General features: G+C 52.7%; 1 protein-coding gene across 1 annotated transcript in view; it reads right to left on the minus strand.

Moving 5' to 3' along the window:
• Positions 1-224: 224 nt before the first annotated feature.
• Positions 225-21968, minus strand: part of EHD3 (EH domain containing 3) — a 28478-nt gene continuing 6734 nt past the window's right edge. Inside the window, exons 2-6 of the mRNA XM_020877824.2 lie at positions 17873-18049; positions 13945-14042; positions 6261-6673; positions 5397-5561; positions 225-2487 (exon numbers count right to left, since the gene is read on the minus strand). Of these exons, the coding sequence (XP_020733483.1) occupies positions 1960-2487; positions 5397-5561; positions 6261-6673; positions 13945-14042; positions 17873-18049 (1381 nt within the window). The 3' untranslated portion in view covers positions 225-1959. The remainder of the gene's footprint in view (positions 2488-5396; positions 5562-6260; positions 6674-13944; positions 14043-17872; positions 18050-21968) is intronic.

A 21968-nucleotide genomic window follows, 5' to 3' on the forward strand; every position in this document is an offset into this window, starting at 1 on the left:
AAGGAAGCCCAGGAGTTGGGGACCATCTCCCCTCCAGAGTGGTAGAGTGGTTCCAGCAGGGCAGCCTGGGTAGTCAGTGGGCCTTGAGAAGCACCAGGCCAACGGGACACTACCTGTGGATGCTGGCTGTGGGTGGCCCCGATCGTCTGCCAGAAGTGCCCAAGTTAAGAGTCCAACTCCTCTCCGTCAGCCTCCCACAGAATCATGCTCTATGGCCAAGCAGATACCAAAGGATAAATGTGCTATATTAACATGAATACTAATGACAAATGCACTGCAGTAGTAAGCACATTGTAGATACATAGAATATTCTCTATATAGTCTGAACATAGATACAAAATAACTTATACTTGTTTTTCTTTTCCATTACAGTAGGAGCATAGCATACAAAGTGACTGGTTCCGTGGCCACAAAGCAAGCCAAGGGAGAGATCATAAGGGCGGCTGTAGGGCATCGAGGATGGTGGGGATTTGCCAGACACTGCAGTCGTGGGTCCTGCAGGGAACACAGCCTCAGACCTCTTGAACTGGCCTTCAGGACAGTCAGCAGGAGGTCCCACTGGAGAAGAGTTGGAGGCTGCATTTGAGCGGGGATGATTCAGGCTGCGGGGTGGGAGGCGGAGCAGAGTCAGAGGCAAACAGCACCCAACAGGCCAGCTCACATTCCCGCTGCTGCTGTTGGGCTTCTGCGAGGTTGGGAACATGGGGCGCATCGCCAGAAGGCACGGTTTGCTTCTGTGCTGTGACAGATGGCCAGACTGATGGCCCACCAAATGCTGGCTGGCCCTGCTCCCTTGCTAGCCTTCTCTGGGAGCCCGTGAGGGGCCTGTGTGCTCAGCTAACCCTTCACAGCTTGTCATTAGCCAGAAGCACAGGGATCCTGTGCATCATCACAGCAGAGGGCAGTCTGTGGCCCTAGCTCCATCACATGTGAGCTGTGTGACCTGGGAGGGTCCCCTGAACTCTACTGAGTCTCAGGCCCAAATGGGAGGGGCTGACACAGACTTCCTTGGAGAGTGGTTAAGGACAACTTGGAATAAGGTATATGAAGTGCCTGACGCAGCTCCTGGCACGCAGAAGGGGTGGATAAATGTGTCAAGTACAAGCATCCACACAGAGGCCAGGTGGGAAAAAGGAATCTCACAAAACCTGTGGAATAAAAGCACCGTTGACTGGCTACAAGAGCAACGGATGACAGGACAGTTTCTTTGCTTTCTTTGCTGCCAAGTTTTCCCTTTCTCTCTCTGGTTCCAGGATTCTTTGAAAGGAAGTGCAAGCAAGTTTAAAGCCAGGTCTGCTGAGGCAGTCAGAGCCTCAGCATGGGAAAGAAAAGGGCTCATGGCTGCAGCTACGTCTCTTCAAGTCTGGGGCCTGGTTCCCTGAGGACGCTTCCCCCTTCACGCCCCTCCCTGCAGAAGCCCCCCTCCCTTCCCATCTCCTGGCCCCAGAGCAGATTTCATGTTAACAAGTCAAAGAGGTGGGGATAAAGCATAGAAAAAAGTGGATTGTCTATTAAGTGAAAAGCCTTTCCATCTGCTCTGGGTATGGGGAATCTGGAGGTGGGTGGGCCATCTGTGGCCAAGTAAACTGCCTCCACAGGAGAAGGTGTGTTTCCAGGCAGTGGGACCAAGGAGGGAAAGAGGGATGGAGACTAAGGTGTGACTCCTGGGACTCTGGGTGCTTCTGTGCTTCAGCTAATTCTGAGCACTTGGAGATGTATCCTGGAAACCTGGGGATGCTTGTTCCCTCCTATTTGCAGTGCTGGTCTCAGCATCTGTGTGTGTGTGTGTGTGTGTGTGTGTGTGTGTGAGATCACCGGTCTCAGCATCTGTGTGTGTGTATGTGTGAGATCGCCGGTCTCAGCATCTGTGTGTGTGTGTGTGTGTGTGTGTGTGTGTGTGTGAGATCGCCTCTCCCATCTCCTCTAACACCTGCCTGCTCTGGACCTCCCCGCCTTCCATCACTCAGCGGCCTTCCTTTTGGAGGGGGGTACAAGGTGGGCAGGCAGCTCATTGGGCAGCTCATGCCCCTCCAGCTTGACCTTGATGAGGTGGTTGGCCAGTGCGAACTCCTCATCATCCAGCATGCCATCCTTGTCGATGTCGGCCAGCTTCCAGATCTTGCCCAGCACGCTGTTGGGAAGCTTGGAGCGCACCATCTCCTTCTTGGCATTGGCGCCCGTGATCTTGCCATCCACCGGTGACAGGGTGTAGAAGATCTCATCGTACATGGGCTTGTCCCTGGCCACCACCCACTCAGCATCATCGATGCCCTCCCCGGCCCCCTCCCCATAGCCGTGCCCGAAGGGGCCATGGAGGGTGCCCTCGAACGCTCCGCCCTTCACTATCTGGGCGGGTTGCTGGGATTCTTCCTGGCGCACCAATACCATGAGCTGGGCAATGTCATGAGCCAGCATGTCATCCACCACCTCCAGCAGCTTGCTTTTCAGGGGCTGGAATTTGCTAAAATCCTGGGCTTGTAGCTGGTCCTGGGAAGAGAGAGAGAAAAAAGGTGAGGACAGAAGACAGTGGGCCCAGAAAATATATGAGAGAAAGAGACAAAAGGCATATTGGTTCTTGGTGGATTTTTCAGGAGAGAGGCTAATTGCAGGGGTTGGAGAAGAAAGAGATTTAACAACTGGTTTGATCTGTTTGGGGCTTTCCTGATAGCTCAGTTGGTAAAGAATCTGCCTGAAATGCAGGAGACCCCAGTTTGATTCCTGGGTTGGGAAGATCCTCTGGAAAAGGGATAGGCTACCCACTCCAGTATTCTTGGGCTTCCCTGCTGGCTCAGTTGGTAAAGAATCTATCTGCAATGGAAGACCTGGGTTCGATCCCTGGGTTGGGAAGATCCTCTGGAGTAGGGAAAAGCTACCAACACCAGTATTCTGGCCTGGAGAATTCCATGGACTGTATAGTCCACAGGGTTGCAAAGAGTTGGACATGACTGAGCGACTTTCACTTCACTTTGATCTGTTTGGATTCCTGTAGTGTTCTAGGAAGCAAATATAGTCAGATCTCCATATCTGAGAGCTCTGCTTTTGTGGATATTACATTATTTTATATCATTGAGCATCCATGGATTTTGGGATCTGTGAAGGGTCCTGGAACCAATCCCATGTGCATACCAAGGGACAACAGTCATTAAATTTCTAAGTTCCTTTTGGCTATTGATTGAACAGTGAGTGGTTCTTGAACGCTCCACCCTTCTGAGACTGAGTCATGTGGGTCTCTACTTCAAGAAGGGTTACACTTGAAAACACACTCCACTACATGAGCTCATTCTCTTCCTTGTGACCTTCTGAGAGTGGAAAATCACATTCTATCACCATTCAGGAAGGAAAAAGGGAGGCACAGGCAATGAGAAATAAATCACAGTAGAAGCCAAAGGTCATTCCCAAGCCAGTGGTTCTTAATCAGGATGCTTGAGGGATCATCTGGAGAGATTTTTCAATGATCAGCTTCTCCCTGAGGGTTCTGACTCAGGAGGCAGGAGCAGGTAGGCAAGTTTTATAAAAGCTCCCCTCCTTGCCTTCCCATGACCACCACACTACATGGTAAAAGAAATGTGTTCTGCTTTGCATGTCTTTGCCATTTTTAAAGGTCCCAGGTCTCAAACATCCCCAGATTCTCCTTGGCTGCTATAATGACAAGATGAGAGCTTTCGGCTCCCACCCTGGCTTTGGCCACAGCAATCTCAGGACACTGGGAGGAGGCCAGTTTACAGGGGACAGTCTCAGGACAAGCACACTACACAAAAATTTAGAAAACACCCATGGCTATATTTCAAGACCAAGTGTGAGCCTGGGCATCTTCACCTCCCTTCCAGGGTAGGGCTGGGAGGGGTGTGGAGGGTGGAACAGACAAGCTCTTTCTCCTACCCTTAGGCACAGCCTCCCCAGGTCTCTGTCTCTCCCAGCCTGTCCATGTTGAGGTGTGTTTTGTGGGCTCCCAACTAGGGGTCCCAGTGTCTTCCAGGGGTCACAATGAGTACTCCATCAGCCCACACATACGTCCCCACAGTACAGTCATTTACATATTGAACCAGCATCCCTAACAGAACCTGACATCAGGTGGGCAAACAAGCGAGAAGGTGAAACCATCTGTGTTGCAAAAGAATTCCTCACATTAAAAAGTCATGTGATCCCTTTCAAATGTCATCTTCCCCAAAGTTTGCTTACAGATCATTAAATTCTTAACAGAAAGAGAAACTGAAAGTTGAAACCCAAATTATGTGAAAACAATTCTGAAACAAGTGACTGGCTCGATGTGGATAGTTATAGGAACGAATGGATACATGGACAAATGCATACTCTGGACGACTATGTTTTTCTTTCTTTTTCTTTTACTAGGTAGGAAAGCAAAAATGCATATATTTGGGACTACACTGATGTTCTGATACCCTCTGAGCAACAAGAGCAAAAGCAATATTACTACTACTTCTGCTATTTTTTCTAATCCCCTGATTCTTGAAAACTTTTCCTTTTAAAATAATTACAGAATCATGGGAAGTTGCAAAAATCATGCAGAGGTAGGTTCCTTGTGGTCATCTCCCTGCCTCCTCTACTGGTGAAATCTCACCTAACTTGCTACTGCATTTAAACAGCATAGTCTGTGCCAGGCCATGCTAACTGCCTTACAAATATTAATCTGATTTATGCTCACAGTATCCATATAAGGTGGTGCTTTTGTAGCCTCAACATGTAGACAAGAGACAGAAGGTCAGAGAGGATCCAGTTAGCAGGGTGTGGTAGGTTTTCGCTTAGACCTTGGACAGCTCCTGGGGTTTCTATTTGCAGCTTATGTAAACATTACTAAAACCATAGGCAGGTTAATTACACTTGTAAGCCTCAGTCTGCTCACCTGTGAAAGGGGAATGAAATGCCTCCCTCAGAGGGTTGTTTTGGGGGACATACGAAACTATGTGTGACCGACCCTGGCCCAAGAGAGGCGCCCATGGTGCACCTCAAAGATGACAAACTCCTGTACAGACTTCTGCTTCTCAGTGGTGTATGTTCAAATCACTGCCAAGGCAGATCTCAGCAGTAAACTTAAGCAACGAAGGGCCAAGAGAATGTTTGTCAGGTGACTTGTCCTGTTTCACATGATGTAGTGGGGATTCCAAACCAGTGGTGACCGGGACAGGGTAAGGTATCAGAGCCCCCTCCAACACCACTGCCCACTGGGAGCACCAGGGCTCCATGTTTCTCCCAGAGCCCAGGTCTGGCACCTATTGGACCAGTGTCAGCCCAGCAGGAAGGGCAGGTCTAGGACCACCTGCCTGCCTATTGATTCTGGGCTGAGAAGAGTTTCCCCAGAAGATCCAAGGGTGGCCTACTCCAAGCCTGAGCTGCTCAGCCAACTTGTCCCTTTCCTGGAGCCCCCAGATCCTGGTTACCTGCATCCTCTTCAGGTTGGGGAAGTCCCCAGGTGAGATCTGGTGCTCCCGCTCAATCTGGCCATAAATCTCGGCCAGATTGTTCACCAGCTCCTTCTTCTTGTTGTCCTTTCCGAACATGGAGGGCATCTCCTTCTTCAGAGAGCTGATGATGTAGGCGTGAACCTGAATAACAGGGGCAGAGAGAAGCCTTCAGATCAAGACCTCTAGTTCTTTCCTTGACCATCAAGATCAAGTTCTTTCCTTCCCTCCAGGGCACCTCTCACCCCATCTTTCCCCACAAATCCCTCCTCCTGCTCCTACTTCTGAAATAATTTGTTTCTATCCTCTTTCTCTTCCATTTTTTATAGCACTAAGCTGTTTCACCAGATCGTGGGGAAAGGGGAGCTTGTGAGGAGGTTAAGGTCAAGGCAGTAACAGGGATGATAATTCTGGTGATGATGTTGTTGAGGAAGACACTAACAACAGCTGACATGAACAAAGCACTTGTGAGGACGCCAGGCACTGTGATGAGGGCTTTTCTGTTTTATTCTATGTTGTCTTCTAACCCTTTCATTTCACAGATGTGGAAGCAGGCACAGAGCAACTAAGAGCCTTGCTGAGGTTGGGATCACACAGTAAACTATGGAGTTGACTCTGATCTGGCCATCTGATGCCAGGGCATGTCATCGTAACCACCACGCTACCCTGCCCAACCCTCCGAGTGGGCACGGCTGATGCTCACAACACAGTGACTACTGGACATCCTCACGTGGACAGACAATAGCTCAGGGTTGCAGGCAGTAGCCCTCTCTCCTTGCAGCTGACCCCATCCCCAAACCACTGGCCTCGCCCATGCTGTCCCTCTCCCGGAAGCAGCCTCACCTTGGCCAGCCTGGCTCTCTTGATGAGGTCATTCAGCTTGCGCAGGGCAGCATTTCGGGGCAGACTCTGGATGTCTCTGAACAGGTCCTGTTCCTCAGCCTCAAAGAGCTTCCGGTTATCTGGGATGAGAAGCGGGTGGGACCAGAAGGAGCCGATGTAGACCCGGATCACCTCCGGCGTGTTGACGATCTTGCCCAGGGACCACATGAGGGCCCCATATACCCGCATCAGCTGCTGCGTCTCGATCTGGTCGGCCTTGTTCAGCACCACTCGCATCTTGTCCTCGTGGTTCTTGAGGGCTTTGATGACTTCTGAGAACTCATCGGAGATGTCCAGCTTGTGGGCGTCAAAAAGCAGGATGATGCGGTCCACCCGCTCGGCGAACCACTCGAGGACGGCAGCGAAGTCGTACCCTGTGGCAGAGCAGAGTTAGGGGGTGGGGCCTTTGGGGTGAAGGGTAGGGATTTGGGGTGAGGCGGCGGTGCACTGGAAATAACATGGTCTTGGAAGTCAGATCTGGGTTCAACTCTGGCTCCTCCATCTTTTCACTATTTGGCCTTGAGCCAGTTACCAACTGTCTCCGAGTCAGTTTCTCCATCTATAAATGGGCAGACGAATAGTATCTAGATAATAAATTTTTAAGGACCAGAGATGCTCAGCTCACCTAGCAGCTAGAGAGGAAGCAGCTTCACCTCTCAGTCTCCTCTTCCATATAAAGGGCAATAGATGGGGATGTGAGGCTCAGAGAGGTCAAGTGACTTGCTCGAGGGCACACAGCCCAGGAGTAGCAGCGCTGGGATAAGGATGGAGGTGTTAGGCCTTCTGTCGCCCCCCGCTGCCACACCGCTGGCAGGGTAGTAGGAGCCCTTCCTTAGGTTCTGGGTGGGCTCAAAGACCCTGGCTCCCAACACCACAGGGTTTTACAGGCAGAGACCTTGGGGTCCCAGAGCTCTTTGCCACCATTGAGTGGGAGACTGAGCCAAAAGGAAAAAGCCAGCCGTTCCCTCCCTGCCTCACAGAGGAAGATTAGAGACCAGGGAGGGTCACTGAGTGAGAGGCAAGCAGCTCTGCTCACCTGTAACCAGGTCCTCAGCGCGAGTGCAGCAGAATCCCCCGGAGGGACTGTGAGAGCCTCAGACTTCAATTCAGTTCTCATCACGACCTCAATTCACCCCCACACCACCCTCTGAGGCAGGCACAGTCCCACTTTTCAGAGGAGAGACTCAGAGACGAGGGGAGAGTCAATCGCTGGTGTGCGTGTGTGTGTGTGTGTGTGTGTGTGTTGGGGAGGGGTTGTTCAGGACTAGACCCGGCTACAGGGCCCTGGGCACCCTACACAGGTCCTGTGGGCGGCGGTCCTGCGCCTGTGAGCCCCCTGCCTCCCACTCCCCTCCTTGTGCCCAGGAGGGACTCGCAGCTCCACTGAGCCCTGAGCTCCCTGCCCGCCTGCTCCAGGGGGGCCTGCAGCCTGCACCCACTCCCTCCCCCATCCCTTCCAAGGGCTGGCTCTGGCTATTTTTAATCATCCTCAGCACAGCCAGGTGGAGGGTGGCTCTCACTTCACCTCCAGAAGGCAACCCCTCAGAGTCATAGGCAGGAGGGGGGCAGAGGGCTCAGAAAATCAAGGCAAACTGACTTCCGAGCCCCAGTGCCCCAACAACCTGGAAAACAGGTCGCGACCTTGCTGCTGTGGTGCCTGGAACCAGCAAGCTTGCCCTCCGCCGTGGCTGGGGAGGGCAGTGGGGCTCAGAGGCCTCTGCCCTTCTGCTGAGGCCCGCTCCCAAATCTAGCTGGACAAGGTTTTGGCGGTGGTGGTGCCGGCTATGGGGAGGGCGGCTGCAAAGAGCAGGCTGCCCCTTCCCTATGTCCCTCCCTCCTGTGTGCCAGGTTTCAGCCCTCACTGCTCAGCACACCTCATGTGGCTGCTGGTGGCAACTGCTCACCGTCAGCTGGGCAGCCAGAGTGGCTAGTCCTGGACACTTGATGACACGGCTCAAAGCAAGCCGCTGAGACTGCCCAGGGCCCAGGACTAGAGCGCAGGTTTTCTGGCTTTAAGCCCAGCTCTCCAGCCACCCCTCCACGGGCTAGGGAGATCGAAGGGGCCAGCGAAGCTACAGAGAAGAGGCCCCCGGCCTCTGAGCCCTCGCCAGTCCACAAGGATGGTAGCCTTGTACAAGGAGGCTCAGCTGCAAAGACCTGGAGTGGGCGGGGCAACTCCCAGAAGCCTGACTGGACCCCGCAGGGGGAGGGGCAGGAGAGGGACGACACCGGGCCAGTGCTGCCAGAACAGGGCCATGCCTGTCCCCACGGCTGGGTCAGGTGCCCTCAGGCGGGCGCCGGCCTCTCGGCTGACCCAGGGAACCATCAGGATGCATCCTCCCCCCGCTGCACTGGGAGCTGGCGGGGCAGGGCCTGCTCATCCTCCTCTGCTTCCCTGCGCTCAGCACGGTCCCCTGCACACAGTAGGGGCTTTATAAGCACGTGCTGCTAAGAACCAAAATGTGATACCTGGTCTGCCTTTTACATCCCAGGGACAGTGACCAAGCCATCCCTGGGCCTCAGTTTCCTGGTTTCTGAATTGGAATCCACCTGACCCTGCCAGAGGCTGGCTGTGAGAATCCAGTCGACGACGAGGATGCAGGTGAGACTGCCTGTGACCCTGGCTGCTCCTATGGCTCTGCCCCTCTATGAGGAGCTTCCTCCAAGCCCGAGATTCCATGACTTGGGTGTGCTCTGAAGGGGTCATCTGAGGAGCACTGGTCTGGACACGCCCACCTCTAGTTTCCGCTCAGCTATCAACTTGCTGTGTGTCTTGGGGCAAGAAGCCTTCCTTCTCTGGTCCTTGGTCTCTTTGCTTGTTAATCGGGGGAAGGAAGGCTGGGGGCTGCTGTCTTCGATGTCCTGGGTGCCCATATGAAGCCTTCTCCTGCCTGAGGGCAGGCAGATGGCTTCTGGAAACCCTTTCTAGAATTTCAGAAGCACCGAGGCCTCCTCTTCATCCTTCCGCTTTTGCCAACTCTGCTTGTTCTGGCAGGGCTGGCTATCAAATTACCAGCAGGGGAATGAGTAGAAAGCTTCCTCCCCAGGTGTGGCTGCGAGGAAATGAGAGTCAAACAATGACTGCCGGCTCTCTCTGGAGCTCAGCCTCCCTGCTCCTGGCTATAGAGCCTCGCCGGCTCCAGGCTGGGTATCTAAGTAGTTTTGTAGACTGAGATCATGCAGATCCAGGAATGGGAGCATCAGAAAAGCACGGAGTAGACCTGCTCAGGAAAGGGGAATGGGCTGCTCTCCCATTTAGTTTCTGTGTGGATTTAGGCAAGTCTGAACCTCAGTTTTTCAGCTGTAAAACGGATAAAAATGACTGACTGGTGAGGGATCAATGGTAGAACCATGATTACAGGAGGGCCATGGGAAGGGCCCAGAACTAATTGGGGCTCATGAAATGTGGACTAGTGGTTGGTGGGAGATTCAAGCTCTGGAAGACTGATGGTGAAGCTGGCCGTCCTGGAATTACAGGTAGCAAATCTGCCTCCTCTGGGAGAGTGGGTGAGCAGGCCCCCGGAGCAGAGCCTGGGCAGCCTGCAGACCCACGCCCCACCCCAGGCTCCAGAGCACTGGAAAGAAAGCATTTCTAAGTAATTCTAGGCAGGAGGAAATCAATGAGACAAACAACAATAAGTGCAGCAACTCCTTAGTCATCAACCAGCTTCCTTCACAGCTGAGAGGCAGTGCAAGGGTGCTGACAAGGCAGCACATTTCTTGGTATTTTCAGCCTCACAGTCTCATTTGACTCTCATAACTCTCCATGGGCCAGGAGGTAGACAGGCAGACACATCTAACAGGGAAGGGACAGGGAACACAGAGGTGAAGGGGCTCGCCTGAGCTCACATAGCCAGGTGGTGGTAAACTTGGGGCTAGGACCCAGATCCTTACTCCCCTCTGTGTTCCCTTCTTGGCTCAGAGCCCCGCAAGGCTGGAGCTCCGGGCGCTGAGCCCTGCAACCAGGCACTTATTTGAGGTGGGTCCATAAAAGGTCCTGTTCCAGAATCTGTCAAGATTTAAAGACATCTTAGAGAAAGAGAAATGAGAAGGTATCAGTTTGCAAAGTGTGGGATCAGTTCAGATGACAAAGGCCACACTACATGCCTCCCAGAAGTTATCTTGAAAAGCAGCCCAGCAGCCTTGTCCCAGGCCTCCCAGGTGGCCACAAGGTGTCCGTGCACCCTTTTGAAGGGACTCGGGACTCTGCTACTCCACCCTGGTATGTGACAACCCTACAGGTGTGTATGTACGGTGTGTGGTCCGGGGACCCGGAGGCCCCTAAGTGAGGGTGCCAGGAACAGGCCAGGGACAGGAGACTGTGAGGATCGGCCCTGACCCTCCGGGGTCCCCAGCGGAAAACTGCAGAGGAGAGAGTGCCCCCTTCCTCTTCTCTGAGCTCCTCCTGGGCAGGCAGGCCATGCTAATGTGCTGAAAAGCCACTGGACAGGGAAGCAGGAGACCAGAGTTCCCATCCCGGCTGTGTGACCTGGGCAAGTATTTTCCCGCTCCGGCCCTGATGGGGTCCGCTGGGAGTGATGTGTGCAGCGCACCATGGGGTTGCTTTTCTAAGGTGGGGCCTGTGGGGGTTTCTAGCTGGGAGGTGGACAGGAAATGTGGTTCCCAAGTGTGAGGACACTCAGGCTTCTGGAGCCTTCCTCTTCCGCAGCATCCTCGCTCCTTCCCAGTAATGAGTCCCGGGCTGGACACATCCTGTCACTTCCAGCAACTGCCTCCCCTGCCCCTCTCCAGCCCACCCGAAAGCATCTGCATCCAGAGACAAGTGTGGGCTGGGACTTCCCGGGTTCAGGTTCCCGGATGTCCCTGCTTCCGCTCTCCCACAAGACACCCAAGGCATCTCCAGATCCGGACAGAGGGGGCACACCCTCACCAAGGACCACACTTGGCCCAGCTTGGGCCTGGCGCCTGAGTGCTCCACCTGTGAAGTCTGAGGCCTGGGAGGGGCCTCTGGCAGAAGTGGCACACCAGGCCTCGGCCCAGAAGAGGCTCAGTGTAAATGTGATGATGATGCCCTGTTTTCCTGGTGAGACACAGCCTTGAACCTGGCATGAGGCTCAGTGAGTGGAATGTGGCTGGATTTCAGGCTTGACTCACCACCTCAGTCATGTGTGCGCCTCCTGGGCTATCCATGGACTATCCTGGCCATGGGATGCAGGAAGGCAAGAAGCACTGAATCTGTGCTGTGGCCAAACCCAGAGTTCTGAGAGCCCAGGCAAAAGGCCACAGAAGAGTGTTTGGTTCTGTGCACACACCTGTGTGAGTGCATGGAGGGGTGTGTGGAGGAGGGGTGTGATGAATATAGATAGTGGGGTTACATGTATATAGGTATACACTGAACTACCGAATTCTATGGCTGATTGTGAAGGATGGGGGGGGTCTTCATACTAGAAACTTTCCTTATTTGGGGTGCCCCTGATATCTGAGGGTATCCAATCCCCATCCCCTATTTTCCTGGTCTCTGTGCAGTGCTGAGGTCAGCCCTGCCCCAGGCTGATGATGAAGGACTGGCAGCTCAGCTCTCAGCTCTTGTTTTTATCCCAGGCTACTTTGCTAGCAGCTGCATTTATAATCTAGGCTCAGGAGGGCAGAGATCAAACTGGTCTGCAGAGACACACACTGGGCTATCACTTCTCCCAGAAGTGGGGTGAGACCTGGTGGTAGTCAGCATGGGGTGGGAAGGGGATAGGAAGGGCAGGCAGGAAAACTGAGCCCCCAGTTTACTGTAGAGCAGCCACTGAGGTCCAAAGAAAAAGTCAAGAGAAAAGGTAGAGGAATAGGAAAAGAATGGAATGGAACAGAAGCTGAGGAAGGCAGGCATCTCTAGAAGCAGGGCTGCCATGTACAGTTGCACAGGCAGTGCACTGCACAACTGCAAGGAAGGCCATTGTATTGATAGATTGCCCTGGTGCTGTTTAATAGGGCAGCCCTGGGTGTCAGATAAAGATGAAAGAAAGGAGCTCACTGTGATCCAGTTCCAGAGCTGATGTTCAAGTTTCCATTACTGTCTGTGGACATCATGAGGTCAAGTGATGGGTATCGTTACCCTTTGTTACTCACAGGGACATGATGACTCAGGGGAAAATGTGACCTACTGAGACCCACAGGTTCTAAAACCCAATGCTCTGAACTCCCAGTCCAGTGCCCTTGGAAACCCAAAGGCTGGAATCCTCTCTGGACCCCCAATCAGGCTGCACTTACAGGAATGTAGCCACCCAACCCTTGGGGAGTTCACGGGGAGAACTTTGTCTGCTCTCTTCCTGGAGAAGACACAGGCTGTCTGTGTAAATTCCCTTTAGGCCTAAACTCGGGATGAGCCTAGAGGAAGCCTTAATGATGGTAGCGACTGGTCAGGAGGAAGGGAATAATTAGGGAAACAAATAGAAGCAAGGCAGCTGCCCAAGCTGCTCCCTGCACCCCACTATGGGGCCCTGAACAGAGTGCTTTGAAAAGGCAGGTAGACCAGAGGGAGGGAGTGAGACGCCCCTCCCTCTGCACCCCCTGCCCTGGGGCTGTGGGTTCTATGCCCGCCTCGCCCCTGCACCACTATATATGCACCTCACCCCAGGCACATGTGGTAGGAAGGCGGGCCGTCACCGAAGGTCAGTTCTCTGTCACCCACAGAACTCTTGCCTGTGCAAAGCCTTCCCTTCCCAGAAGCTGCCTTCTGAGTGCTGGTTTGGCTCCTGCCCAGCTCCCAGCTCCAGGACTGGGGTGGGCATGGCTTCATCAGCTTTTCTTACCAGAAATACAGCATCAGCACAGAAGGGGTAGGGGCCGCCTGGGGCACGCAGCCTGGTGTAGCTGGAGAGGCCGGGAGCACAGTCAGGAGCTTTAAGACTTTTGCACTATCCATCTAGTGTTTTAGAGTTAGGAAAAACCCAATGATGCTGGTGGTGGTGATGACTGGTAAGAAATCATGTTTACCGCGCATTTGCTACGTGCCAGACAGGAGGTTTTTTTACTTGTGTTATTTCTTTTAATCCTCAAACAACCCTAGAAAGTAGATAGAATTATGTCCCCTACTCTACAGATGAGGCAGCTGAAGGAAAGAAACCTGCCAGGTCACCCTGCTAGGAAGTGTTAGAGGCAGGCTCAGAACACTGGTGGTCTGGCTACTGAGTTCAGGTTCCTGACCCCCCATGCCAGTGACCTCCCTCAATGAGCAGTCACCCACATCTGCTGGAATGAGCAGTTTTCAAGTGCTCTCATGTACCCAGCTCCCTGCTCTCACACCTCAAAGCACACTGTCATCCTCACGCTATTAGCTGAAGTCCTCAGCCTGCACTTGCCTCCCCTGCAGAGCTGCCAGCTCCCGGGGCAGGGACAGCAGGACCTTCAGAACAAGCCAAGGTCTGGCCCAGGAAGAAACGCAATGAGGTGAGTAAGGCTAACGCTGATATGTCCATTTCACAGATGAGAAGCCTGAGGCCAGTTGCTCCTGAGTGACAATGGACCTGAACTCTGGTGGTAGCCTAGGACCACCCCACATAGCACATGAGGCAGCACTGACTCATCAGGAGACAGCAAGGCCCCAGGAACCTCTATCCTGGTATAGAAGCCAGAGAACATTCTGGAAAAAACACAACACAGAGCCAGGGCCAAGCCTACCAGGTGCCTCACTTACCTCTGCTGATCCTCTGCTTCTCCCCGGAGAGGATGCCTGGTGTGTCAATGACGCTGATGCTTTCTAGCACAGGGTTGGGCAGCTGGGCACACACAAACCTGCACGGGTGGGAAGAGACCCGTGGTGAGCCGCTATTCTGCCCTTGCCTCTCAGGCACCCTCGTTTTGGTCCCATACCAACCTCTCCTGCCCTGGGCAGAGGTTCCGATGCTCAGCCACCTTTCCATGCAGACTCCCAGCCTCAAGTTAGAGCAGCCGCCACAGTGGACCCAGGATCTGTACTTGGAGGAAGCTCCTGGGGGCATTCTAAGGGGCCTATGTCTGTGGCCCCTGCTGGTAGGGACACCAGGATGTCCAGCCCTCGATCCCTGTCCCCCCCCAGGAGCACAGTCTGGTAGAATAGTGGGGGTGTGCACAAGGACAACCATGATATGGGTGCCATGGGACCAGCACCCCCAAGAGGTCATGTGAAGGACTCAGGAGATCCAAGGTGGAAGGAAGACTTCCTGGAGGAGGAGACACTACAACTGGACTTGAAGAATGGGCCATACCACGCAGGAATGCTTAGGTGGGCTTTTAGGAGGCTGTCTAAATACCAAACATTGCTATTAGGATAGCGTATGTGCATGCTAAGTCGCTTCAGTCGTGTTTGACTCTGTGTGGCCCAATGGACTGTAGTCCGCCAGGTTCCTCTATCCATGGGATTTCCCAGGCAAGAATACTGGAGTAGGTTGCCATTTCCTTCTCAAGCCTTAATCAAGAAAGCATTTCCAGTGTTATATCCCAAAGTCTCCAAATAAAAACTGGTAAACCTAAGCCAGATCCTTCTCACTTCAAGCCTTCTCTCTTAAATGCCATTTTTGGTCGAAGTCAACAAGGTGTCTGACCATCAGTTCCAGTTCACGGTCCCACAGTCTTGGGAACAGACAGGTAAAGGAGCCTCTGCTCTCCAGTGAGGTGGCTGCAGAGATGCAGGTCAGGTGAGGAGGGGGATGCATGGGAAAGAGAGTCCGGGAAGCCTCACAGGGGAGACAAAACCTGAAGTGAGACCTCAAAAGGTGACCAGCTTTGCTGGGAGGACAGGGGTGCAGGCAGGAAGCCAGGGTGTGCATGTGTGTGTGTGTGTGTGTATGTGTATGCGTGTAGCTAGGTGAAGATACAGACATGCACAAAGTGGAGATGGCCATGTAAAGATGGACTCAGAGATTGGAATTATTCTGATACAAACAAAATACCTGGAGTAACCAGAAGCTGGAAGAAGCAAGGAAAGACTCTCCTCTATGGGCTTCAGAGGGGGCATGACCCTGCCAACACCTTGATTTTGAACTTCTAGCCTCCAGAACTATGAGTCAATGTTTATTTTAAAGCCACCTAGCTCATGATAATTTGTTCTGGCAGTCCTAGGAAACTAATAGAAGCATGTGGAGATGCCACATGGAAATTAGAGGGGGGAGGGGAGCATGTGTGTGTGTGTGCGTACTTGTGTGTGTGTGTCTGTGTGTGTGTGTGTGTAGGCACCAGGCCAGGGGACACTATCACTGAGATGAGAACCAGAGGCTGGAGCAGCTAGAGACGTGGCCAGACAGGGAGGTAGGGGCCAGATTATGAGGGCCTTGAAAGCCACATTAAGAAATGTGGATTTTATACTAAGGGTGGCAAAAATCCATTGGAACTTTTTAAGCAAAAGAGTGATACAATCTGATATGGTGGTTGTCAGCTTTTCCAGATCAGTTTGGTAAATACTTACAAAGCATGTGCTGTTTTCTGGCACTGTGCTAGATAGTCCATGGTGTGGCCCCTGTCCCATTAGAGCCCATGGTTTCTTCTATGTCTTGGGCCCAGCCAGATTCTTGTCCATAGGTTCTAAGGCACACTCCAGCATTCCTCAATAAATTCCACATTTTGCTGAAACCAGTTTGAGTAGGGCTGCTGTCCCTTGGTGACCAGGAGGTCAGGCACATGGGGCTGGTGTTTGGGGCCAGGGCTCTGGTTGAGCATCACCCAGGCCAGGAGCATGGAGTGAGACGGGCAGGGGGCTGAGGAGGATACCAGGTCATAGGGGCCAGAGCAAAACGGGGCCAGGGGAGACTGCAGAGGATCTGCCAGGGAGATAGGAGGAGGCCAAGGAGCTGAGAGGGGATGGTGGTTGAGAGATGGGGTGGGGTGAGGACCGAAAGTGCTCACGGCTTATCACATAGAGGTCACGGACAATGTTCACATGGGCAGCTGTGATGGGGAAGCCGTGTTCCACAGGGTGGGGGACAGGGATGAGTGAGGAGGTGAAGCCCAGAAACTTGGCTGTGGAAGGAAAGTGAGGGGGTAAGAGCTAGTAGGGCCTGCTGCAGGGTTCTCAGGAAGATAGTTCCCTGTAGTAAAGGAGCCAAGGGAAGGTGGAGCTGTCAGGAAGAGGAGTAACTGACAGAGCCGTTCCTGGCTGGGGGGTGCGGAAGCGGCAGACCTGAGGGTAAAAGAGGCTGCAGTTCTCTGGGCTGCACGGAGGAGGAGGACCGATGCAAACAGGCTCCACTTATGGACAGATTGGAACCAAACCAACTGCAGGAAACCCATGGATACGGGCTTCCATCTTCTCTAGAATGGGAAGCAAGGTCATCCACTGCAAGAGGAGGCTGAGGTGCCTGGAAAAGGCTTGGGACACCCCCAGAGAAGGGGAAGGGAGATGTCAGGGGAGAAATAGGACCCCTGGGCAGTACAAGGATGAGAAGCAGGCACCCGGGGTGTAGCCATCCTGTACGTGGCTGCAGTGAAGCTGGTGGTACATGGAAGGGCCTCCCCAACTCCCTGCCCTGCCCTGCCCCTTGTTTTTCCTCCCAGGGGACGTGCCTGGCTGGTCCCCAGCCAACAGTTCATGTATACATCTGTCACTCAGCTGTGGCGGCTCCAGCAGAGAAATCACAGTGTTCCTGAATTAATCCACGTTCTTTGAATTCTCTCTGCTTATATATATACACACACATATATATACACATTTTTTTTTTCAGTTTTCTCTGCCTGAAATGTCCTTTTTTTAACCCTTTGCATGTGACTTCACTCATCATTGAATATCTGTGTCAAATGCCAACTTTCTCACAAAGTCCTCTTGCCTTGGAGGAGGACATTTACTCTTATCCTATTTTACAGATGGGAAAAGTGAGACACAGACCAGTTAGGTTATCTAAGAGCATGGTGCTATTAGATGGGTTCTTAACCCAAGCCCATAGTCTTTACCTTTACTCTAAATGCCTTCAATTATAGAAAGTAGCTTAAAAATTTTTTAAATGCGATATGCATGCAAAATTGTGGTGTGGATCTACATTATCAGTCTGATCAGGGGATCAGCCTACACTCTAGTTAAGCAGAGTAACGGGCAGGCCCGGGTCAGCTTTCGGAGCAGCCACTAGAGTTTCTTCCACTCAAATTGACCCAGTGACCCTGGTGTTTACAGGCTGACTTGTCTCAGGGGAGGGAACTTGTCCAAGGTCACACAGTGAGTTTAGTAGGAGGGACAGTGATCAAAGCCAGGGCTTCCACCTTAAGTGCAGGGTCCCTGCCCCCAAGTAAAAACAATGTTCAAAACAGGAGGAACCGTCCTCTGCCTCCTTCTAGCTGGCTGAAAAGCCCTTCCATAGGATAGGCAAAAGCTGGGAACTACAGAGGGCAGCCCTCTCTTCTTTTCCTGGAGGGAGGTGCGGATTAGAGATGGGATTTAACTAGTTGGATCCCTCCCCCAACTTGATCAGGAGAAATCATGCCAGTGTTAGCAGCTTCCATATCCCTAGTCAATGGGGGTTTCATTCCCACTAAGAAAGGGACAATCAAGAGAGATTCCAGGTCTGGAAAAGATACACGGTCTCCCAAGACCTTGCCCTGCCCTTTCATACTCTAAGGAGAAAAGAGAGCACCCAGGATACGTGCATTCCCTCTGTACCCACCTGTTCAAGAAGGCATTGCCAAAGGCGTTCAGTTTCCGAAAAGGTTTCTTAGGATCCACCACCAGGGCGTTCCCGGGGATGATGCCCTCCACCTCGCCGTGCATCACCGAAATGAAGGAGTCAGTGGTTGGCTCCGGCCCAATCCTCATGCCCGGGAAATCCTGTTCCAGGAGATACCTGGTGGAAGCGAGAACAGTCATAATGCAGGGATGCTGTGGGCAGATCAACACCTCCCGCCCACAGCAAAGCAGATGCTGGGGTGAGTCATGGTGGAGGGGCAATCAAGGAAATTTCATGGCAGGGAGAGATTTTTACGGATGCAGAATCCGAAGACCTTTGGGAGGAAGTGGGATTTCAGTTGAACTTAAAATATCAAATCTGTCCTTGGTCCTTTTCTTTTCACCTCCGTGACTTGGAGGGGTGGGTGGGATAAGCAAGCCTGAGCATTGAGAGGCTGAGGCTAACGCCCCTCTCCACAGCCCCCTCTGGAGCCCACAGTGAGCCAGAGAATGAAGAGAATAAGCTGGAAGGAAAACCAGACTCTTTGGCAGGAGCTCAGAACAGCTTTGAGCCCAAATTGCTTAAGGCTGGACAGCAGGCAGGGGAGTCCAGTGCTGCCCTGGGTTGGGACTGGCCAGAGAAGAGTACCAGGGGCCATGACGGACAAGAAGCTAAGGGGTGGGTTGCCCAACAAACAGAGACCCTTGAGTGAGCCCTCAGCGTGTGCCAAGACCCTCCCCCTAAACCTTAAGGGGTCATGTTCACGCCTGGAGGGAAAAGTCAAGGAGCCCTTAGGAGAAGAGATGGCAAGTCAGAGACTGCTGGCTGGGAAGGGAGCCTGGGAACTCCTGGGCCCGCGGGCCTCAGCCACTGCATGTGGGTCCAGCCCAGGGGTTCTGACCCGCTGGTCCAGGATGGGGCCCCGACCACTGGTCTTTTTCAGGAACTCCCTAGTTGATTCTAGCTGCAGCCGGGGTTGACAACCTGCTCTGGACACTGTCATTATGCTGATAGCACCACTGACAATAGCAGACATCATCCTCATCACTTCAAGAATGTAGCTCCTTCTGGCAGCCCTAGTATGTGCAGTTGGGGGCCTCTGTATCCGAGCCTTCCACATCTGAAAACACAACCAACCGTGGAGAACCCGGGTTGAATTCTGTGGTTGGTCGGAGCCATTGAATGTGGAGCCCACGGATCCGGAGGGTCTATTGTACTGTGCCATTTTATACTTGAAGGGGCTTCAGCATCTGCAAGGGAGGTGGGGTCCCGAAACCAGCGCTCCATGGACACCAAGGAATGAGGGACAGCTGTAATGAGGAACCCAAGGCTTTGGTGTTATGGGGCTTCCTCCACGTTAAAGAGTTAACAGCGGAGCAGGAACCCAAACCCTTATCAGTCTAACACCAAATCCTTTGCTCTTCAACTGTCTCTACCCTAAGGAAATGCTCTTTGCCAGCCGCCCCCCACCCCGTGCCCACCTTCTGTCCAGCAGGCGGCAGCCTGGGAAACTGGCTGGGGTTTCTTCCAGCTCATGGTCATCTCATTGTGTTCTTAGCTGTTAGTTTACTCCGTGCTTCCAGGGCAGTTCAGTTGCCACGGGGCTCGCTCCCCAAGGAGCTAGCAGGCGAGCTGCCACAGAGGAGATGCTGCCCAGGGGCCACCCACCTACACCGGCAGTTTTAGATTGGTGAAGCCCCCCATCTCCCTCCAACATCTGGGTGTGAAGACAGGATTTCCTCCCATCAGAGGCCCATTCTGAAAGCTGGGTTGTGATGAGAGTGTATCACCCCAGCAGCCCATGGACAGGGTTTCCTCTTTCTCAAGCACACCTTCTCCTTCAGAGCCTCAGGGGAGAGGCAGGGAGCCTCAGGGCCTGGGACCAGCAGACCTGGATTCTCTAACCTTCAGAAGGTTCTCGACCTCTGCAAACCTTGGCACTTTCCTCTATAAAATGGGAGGTCATTGTTCTGATTTATTAAGCACTTGTGCCAGACAGCGTTCCAGACTGTCTATGGATTATCTCGTTTCATCTCACATTTCCTCTGATGTGAGCACTATAATCCTTACATCAAATGGGCCTCAGAGGTAAATCCATCTCACTGGGTGTTCTGAGGGTTAAATTAGTTATAGACCGTAAGTGCGTAAACCAGTACCTAGCACCTAGATCACCATCCCAAAGATCAAACTATTTGTTGCAGGATCAGACGGTAAACAATCTGCAATGCAGGAGAACCCAGGTTTGATTTCTGGGTCAGGAAGATCCCCTGGAGAAGGGAATGGCAACCCACTCCAGTATACTTGCCTAGAGAACCCCTGGACAGAGGAGCCTGGTGGGCTCCATGGGGTGGAACAAAGGGTGATGCTCCCTAGCATAGCCAGGGCTGCTTCCTGGGATGTTTCCAGAGCCTCAAGTGGCCCAGCAAGAGCCCTTCGGCTAAAACCACATGACCCTGGATTTGCTGACCTCACATGGGTCTGGAGAAACACAGAGTTCAGTGAATCCCAAAGCAAATCCAGGGATGCAGTCAAGCCAAGCAGAGAACCCAGGGCTGGGTAAATTCTCAGGGACATTTGGGTATGACCTGCAGCCCCGAGGGCCCCCTTAACAAAGCCAGCATTGTGTCCAGAAAGGAAAACCTATTGAGGGCTCTCATGGCTGCTTTCTCTATGGGGAGAGATACAGATCGCCTCTGTTGCCAGGCAAAGACATTCCCACAGCAGGGTAAAAAAAGAAAAGTTAATTCAGGCCCGGGAGGGAGCAGCGGAGACGGGGAAGCAGGAGAACAAGGAGAGGCTGGCGGGCAGAGCACCCACTGGGAGCCAGGTGCTCCTCTGTGCCCCTTCCCTGAATGATTCCACTCAGTCGGTCCGAGAAGTGCTGCAGGATGGCTGAATTATTTCAGTTTTGCAGGGGAGCAAATGGAGATGGAGACTGCCCCCATTCAGGGCCAAATACAAATATTTAGAGGCCCAAAGAGCAGAGAAGGTTTTCCAATGTAAAAGAAATAAAATGGATATAAGGAAGGCAAATGCAATTCTGGTTTTTCCCATGAGGACTATTTTTCCTAAGCAAACTGTTTCCTAACATCATCTCCCTCATTTTTCAGTGTCCTGCTTGGCTGGCAATCTAAGCATGTGGCTTGTTTTACTGGCACCTGAGCACTCAGGGTGAGGCGTAGCCAAGAATCCACCTAGTGTGCTTCTGGGGCCCCTGCCTCTGCAACAGTGGGGCCAACCCTCCCGCTGTTGGGACAGCACCCAGGGCGGGGAACAGAGGGACGGGGGCCACCAGCCATGTTGTCCGAGGCCGTGGCTGAGCTGGACCCGATGCCTCAGGTCAGTTAGGGAATGCGCCTTGATGGGTGGCTGCTTCACTGCAGATGTGACCTTGGACAAGTCCCTCCAGAGCCCACTGCCTCAGTTTCTCCAGTTTTTATAAAGTGGGGCTAATCCTGGGTTTCTTACTAGCTCAGGGGGGCAGAGTGAAGGTTTTGCAAAGACACACATGAGTTTTGGAAAAGCAGTGGCTACACCAGACATGGGCTCACATCAGCACAGATAATAATTAGAGAAAACACATGTCTATAAGTACCCAGTGCATTTCTACCTGGACGGACTCCAAACCCAGGGTCCTCGCACCTCCATGAAAATACACATAGCTCTTAATTTGCATATCTTGAGGTTGACACTAAAGGCACGCATCACTTTCTGCCTTGTGTTACAGGTATTTGTGTTAGGTTAGTTAGTGTTAGTTGCTCAGTTGTGTCCAACTCTTTTTGACTCCATGGACTGTAGTCCACCCGGCTCCTCTGTCTATGGAATTCTCCAGGCAAGAATATTGAAGTGGGTTGCCATTCCCTTCTCCAGGGGATCTTTCCGACCCAGGGATCAAGCCCAGATCTCCTGCATTACAGGCAGATTCTTTATTGTCTGAGCCACCAGGGAACCCTATCTGCATTATATATCTGTATCTTTGGTCTCTCTAAACCTTTTGTACTTCAGCTTTAAACTGGGGTTAAGACAATACTACTTGTCTGGGTGGCCTCACAAGGTTTCAGGGAGACTGTAAATCACCCCAAAGACACAAAGTGAG

This window comes from Odocoileus virginianus, chromosome 2 (genome assembly GCF_023699985.2).
Source record: "Odocoileus virginianus isolate 20LAN1187 ecotype Illinois chromosome 2, Ovbor_1.2, whole genome shotgun sequence".
Classification (NCBI taxonomy): Eukaryota; Metazoa; Chordata; class Mammalia; order Artiodactyla; family Cervidae; genus Odocoileus; species Odocoileus virginianus.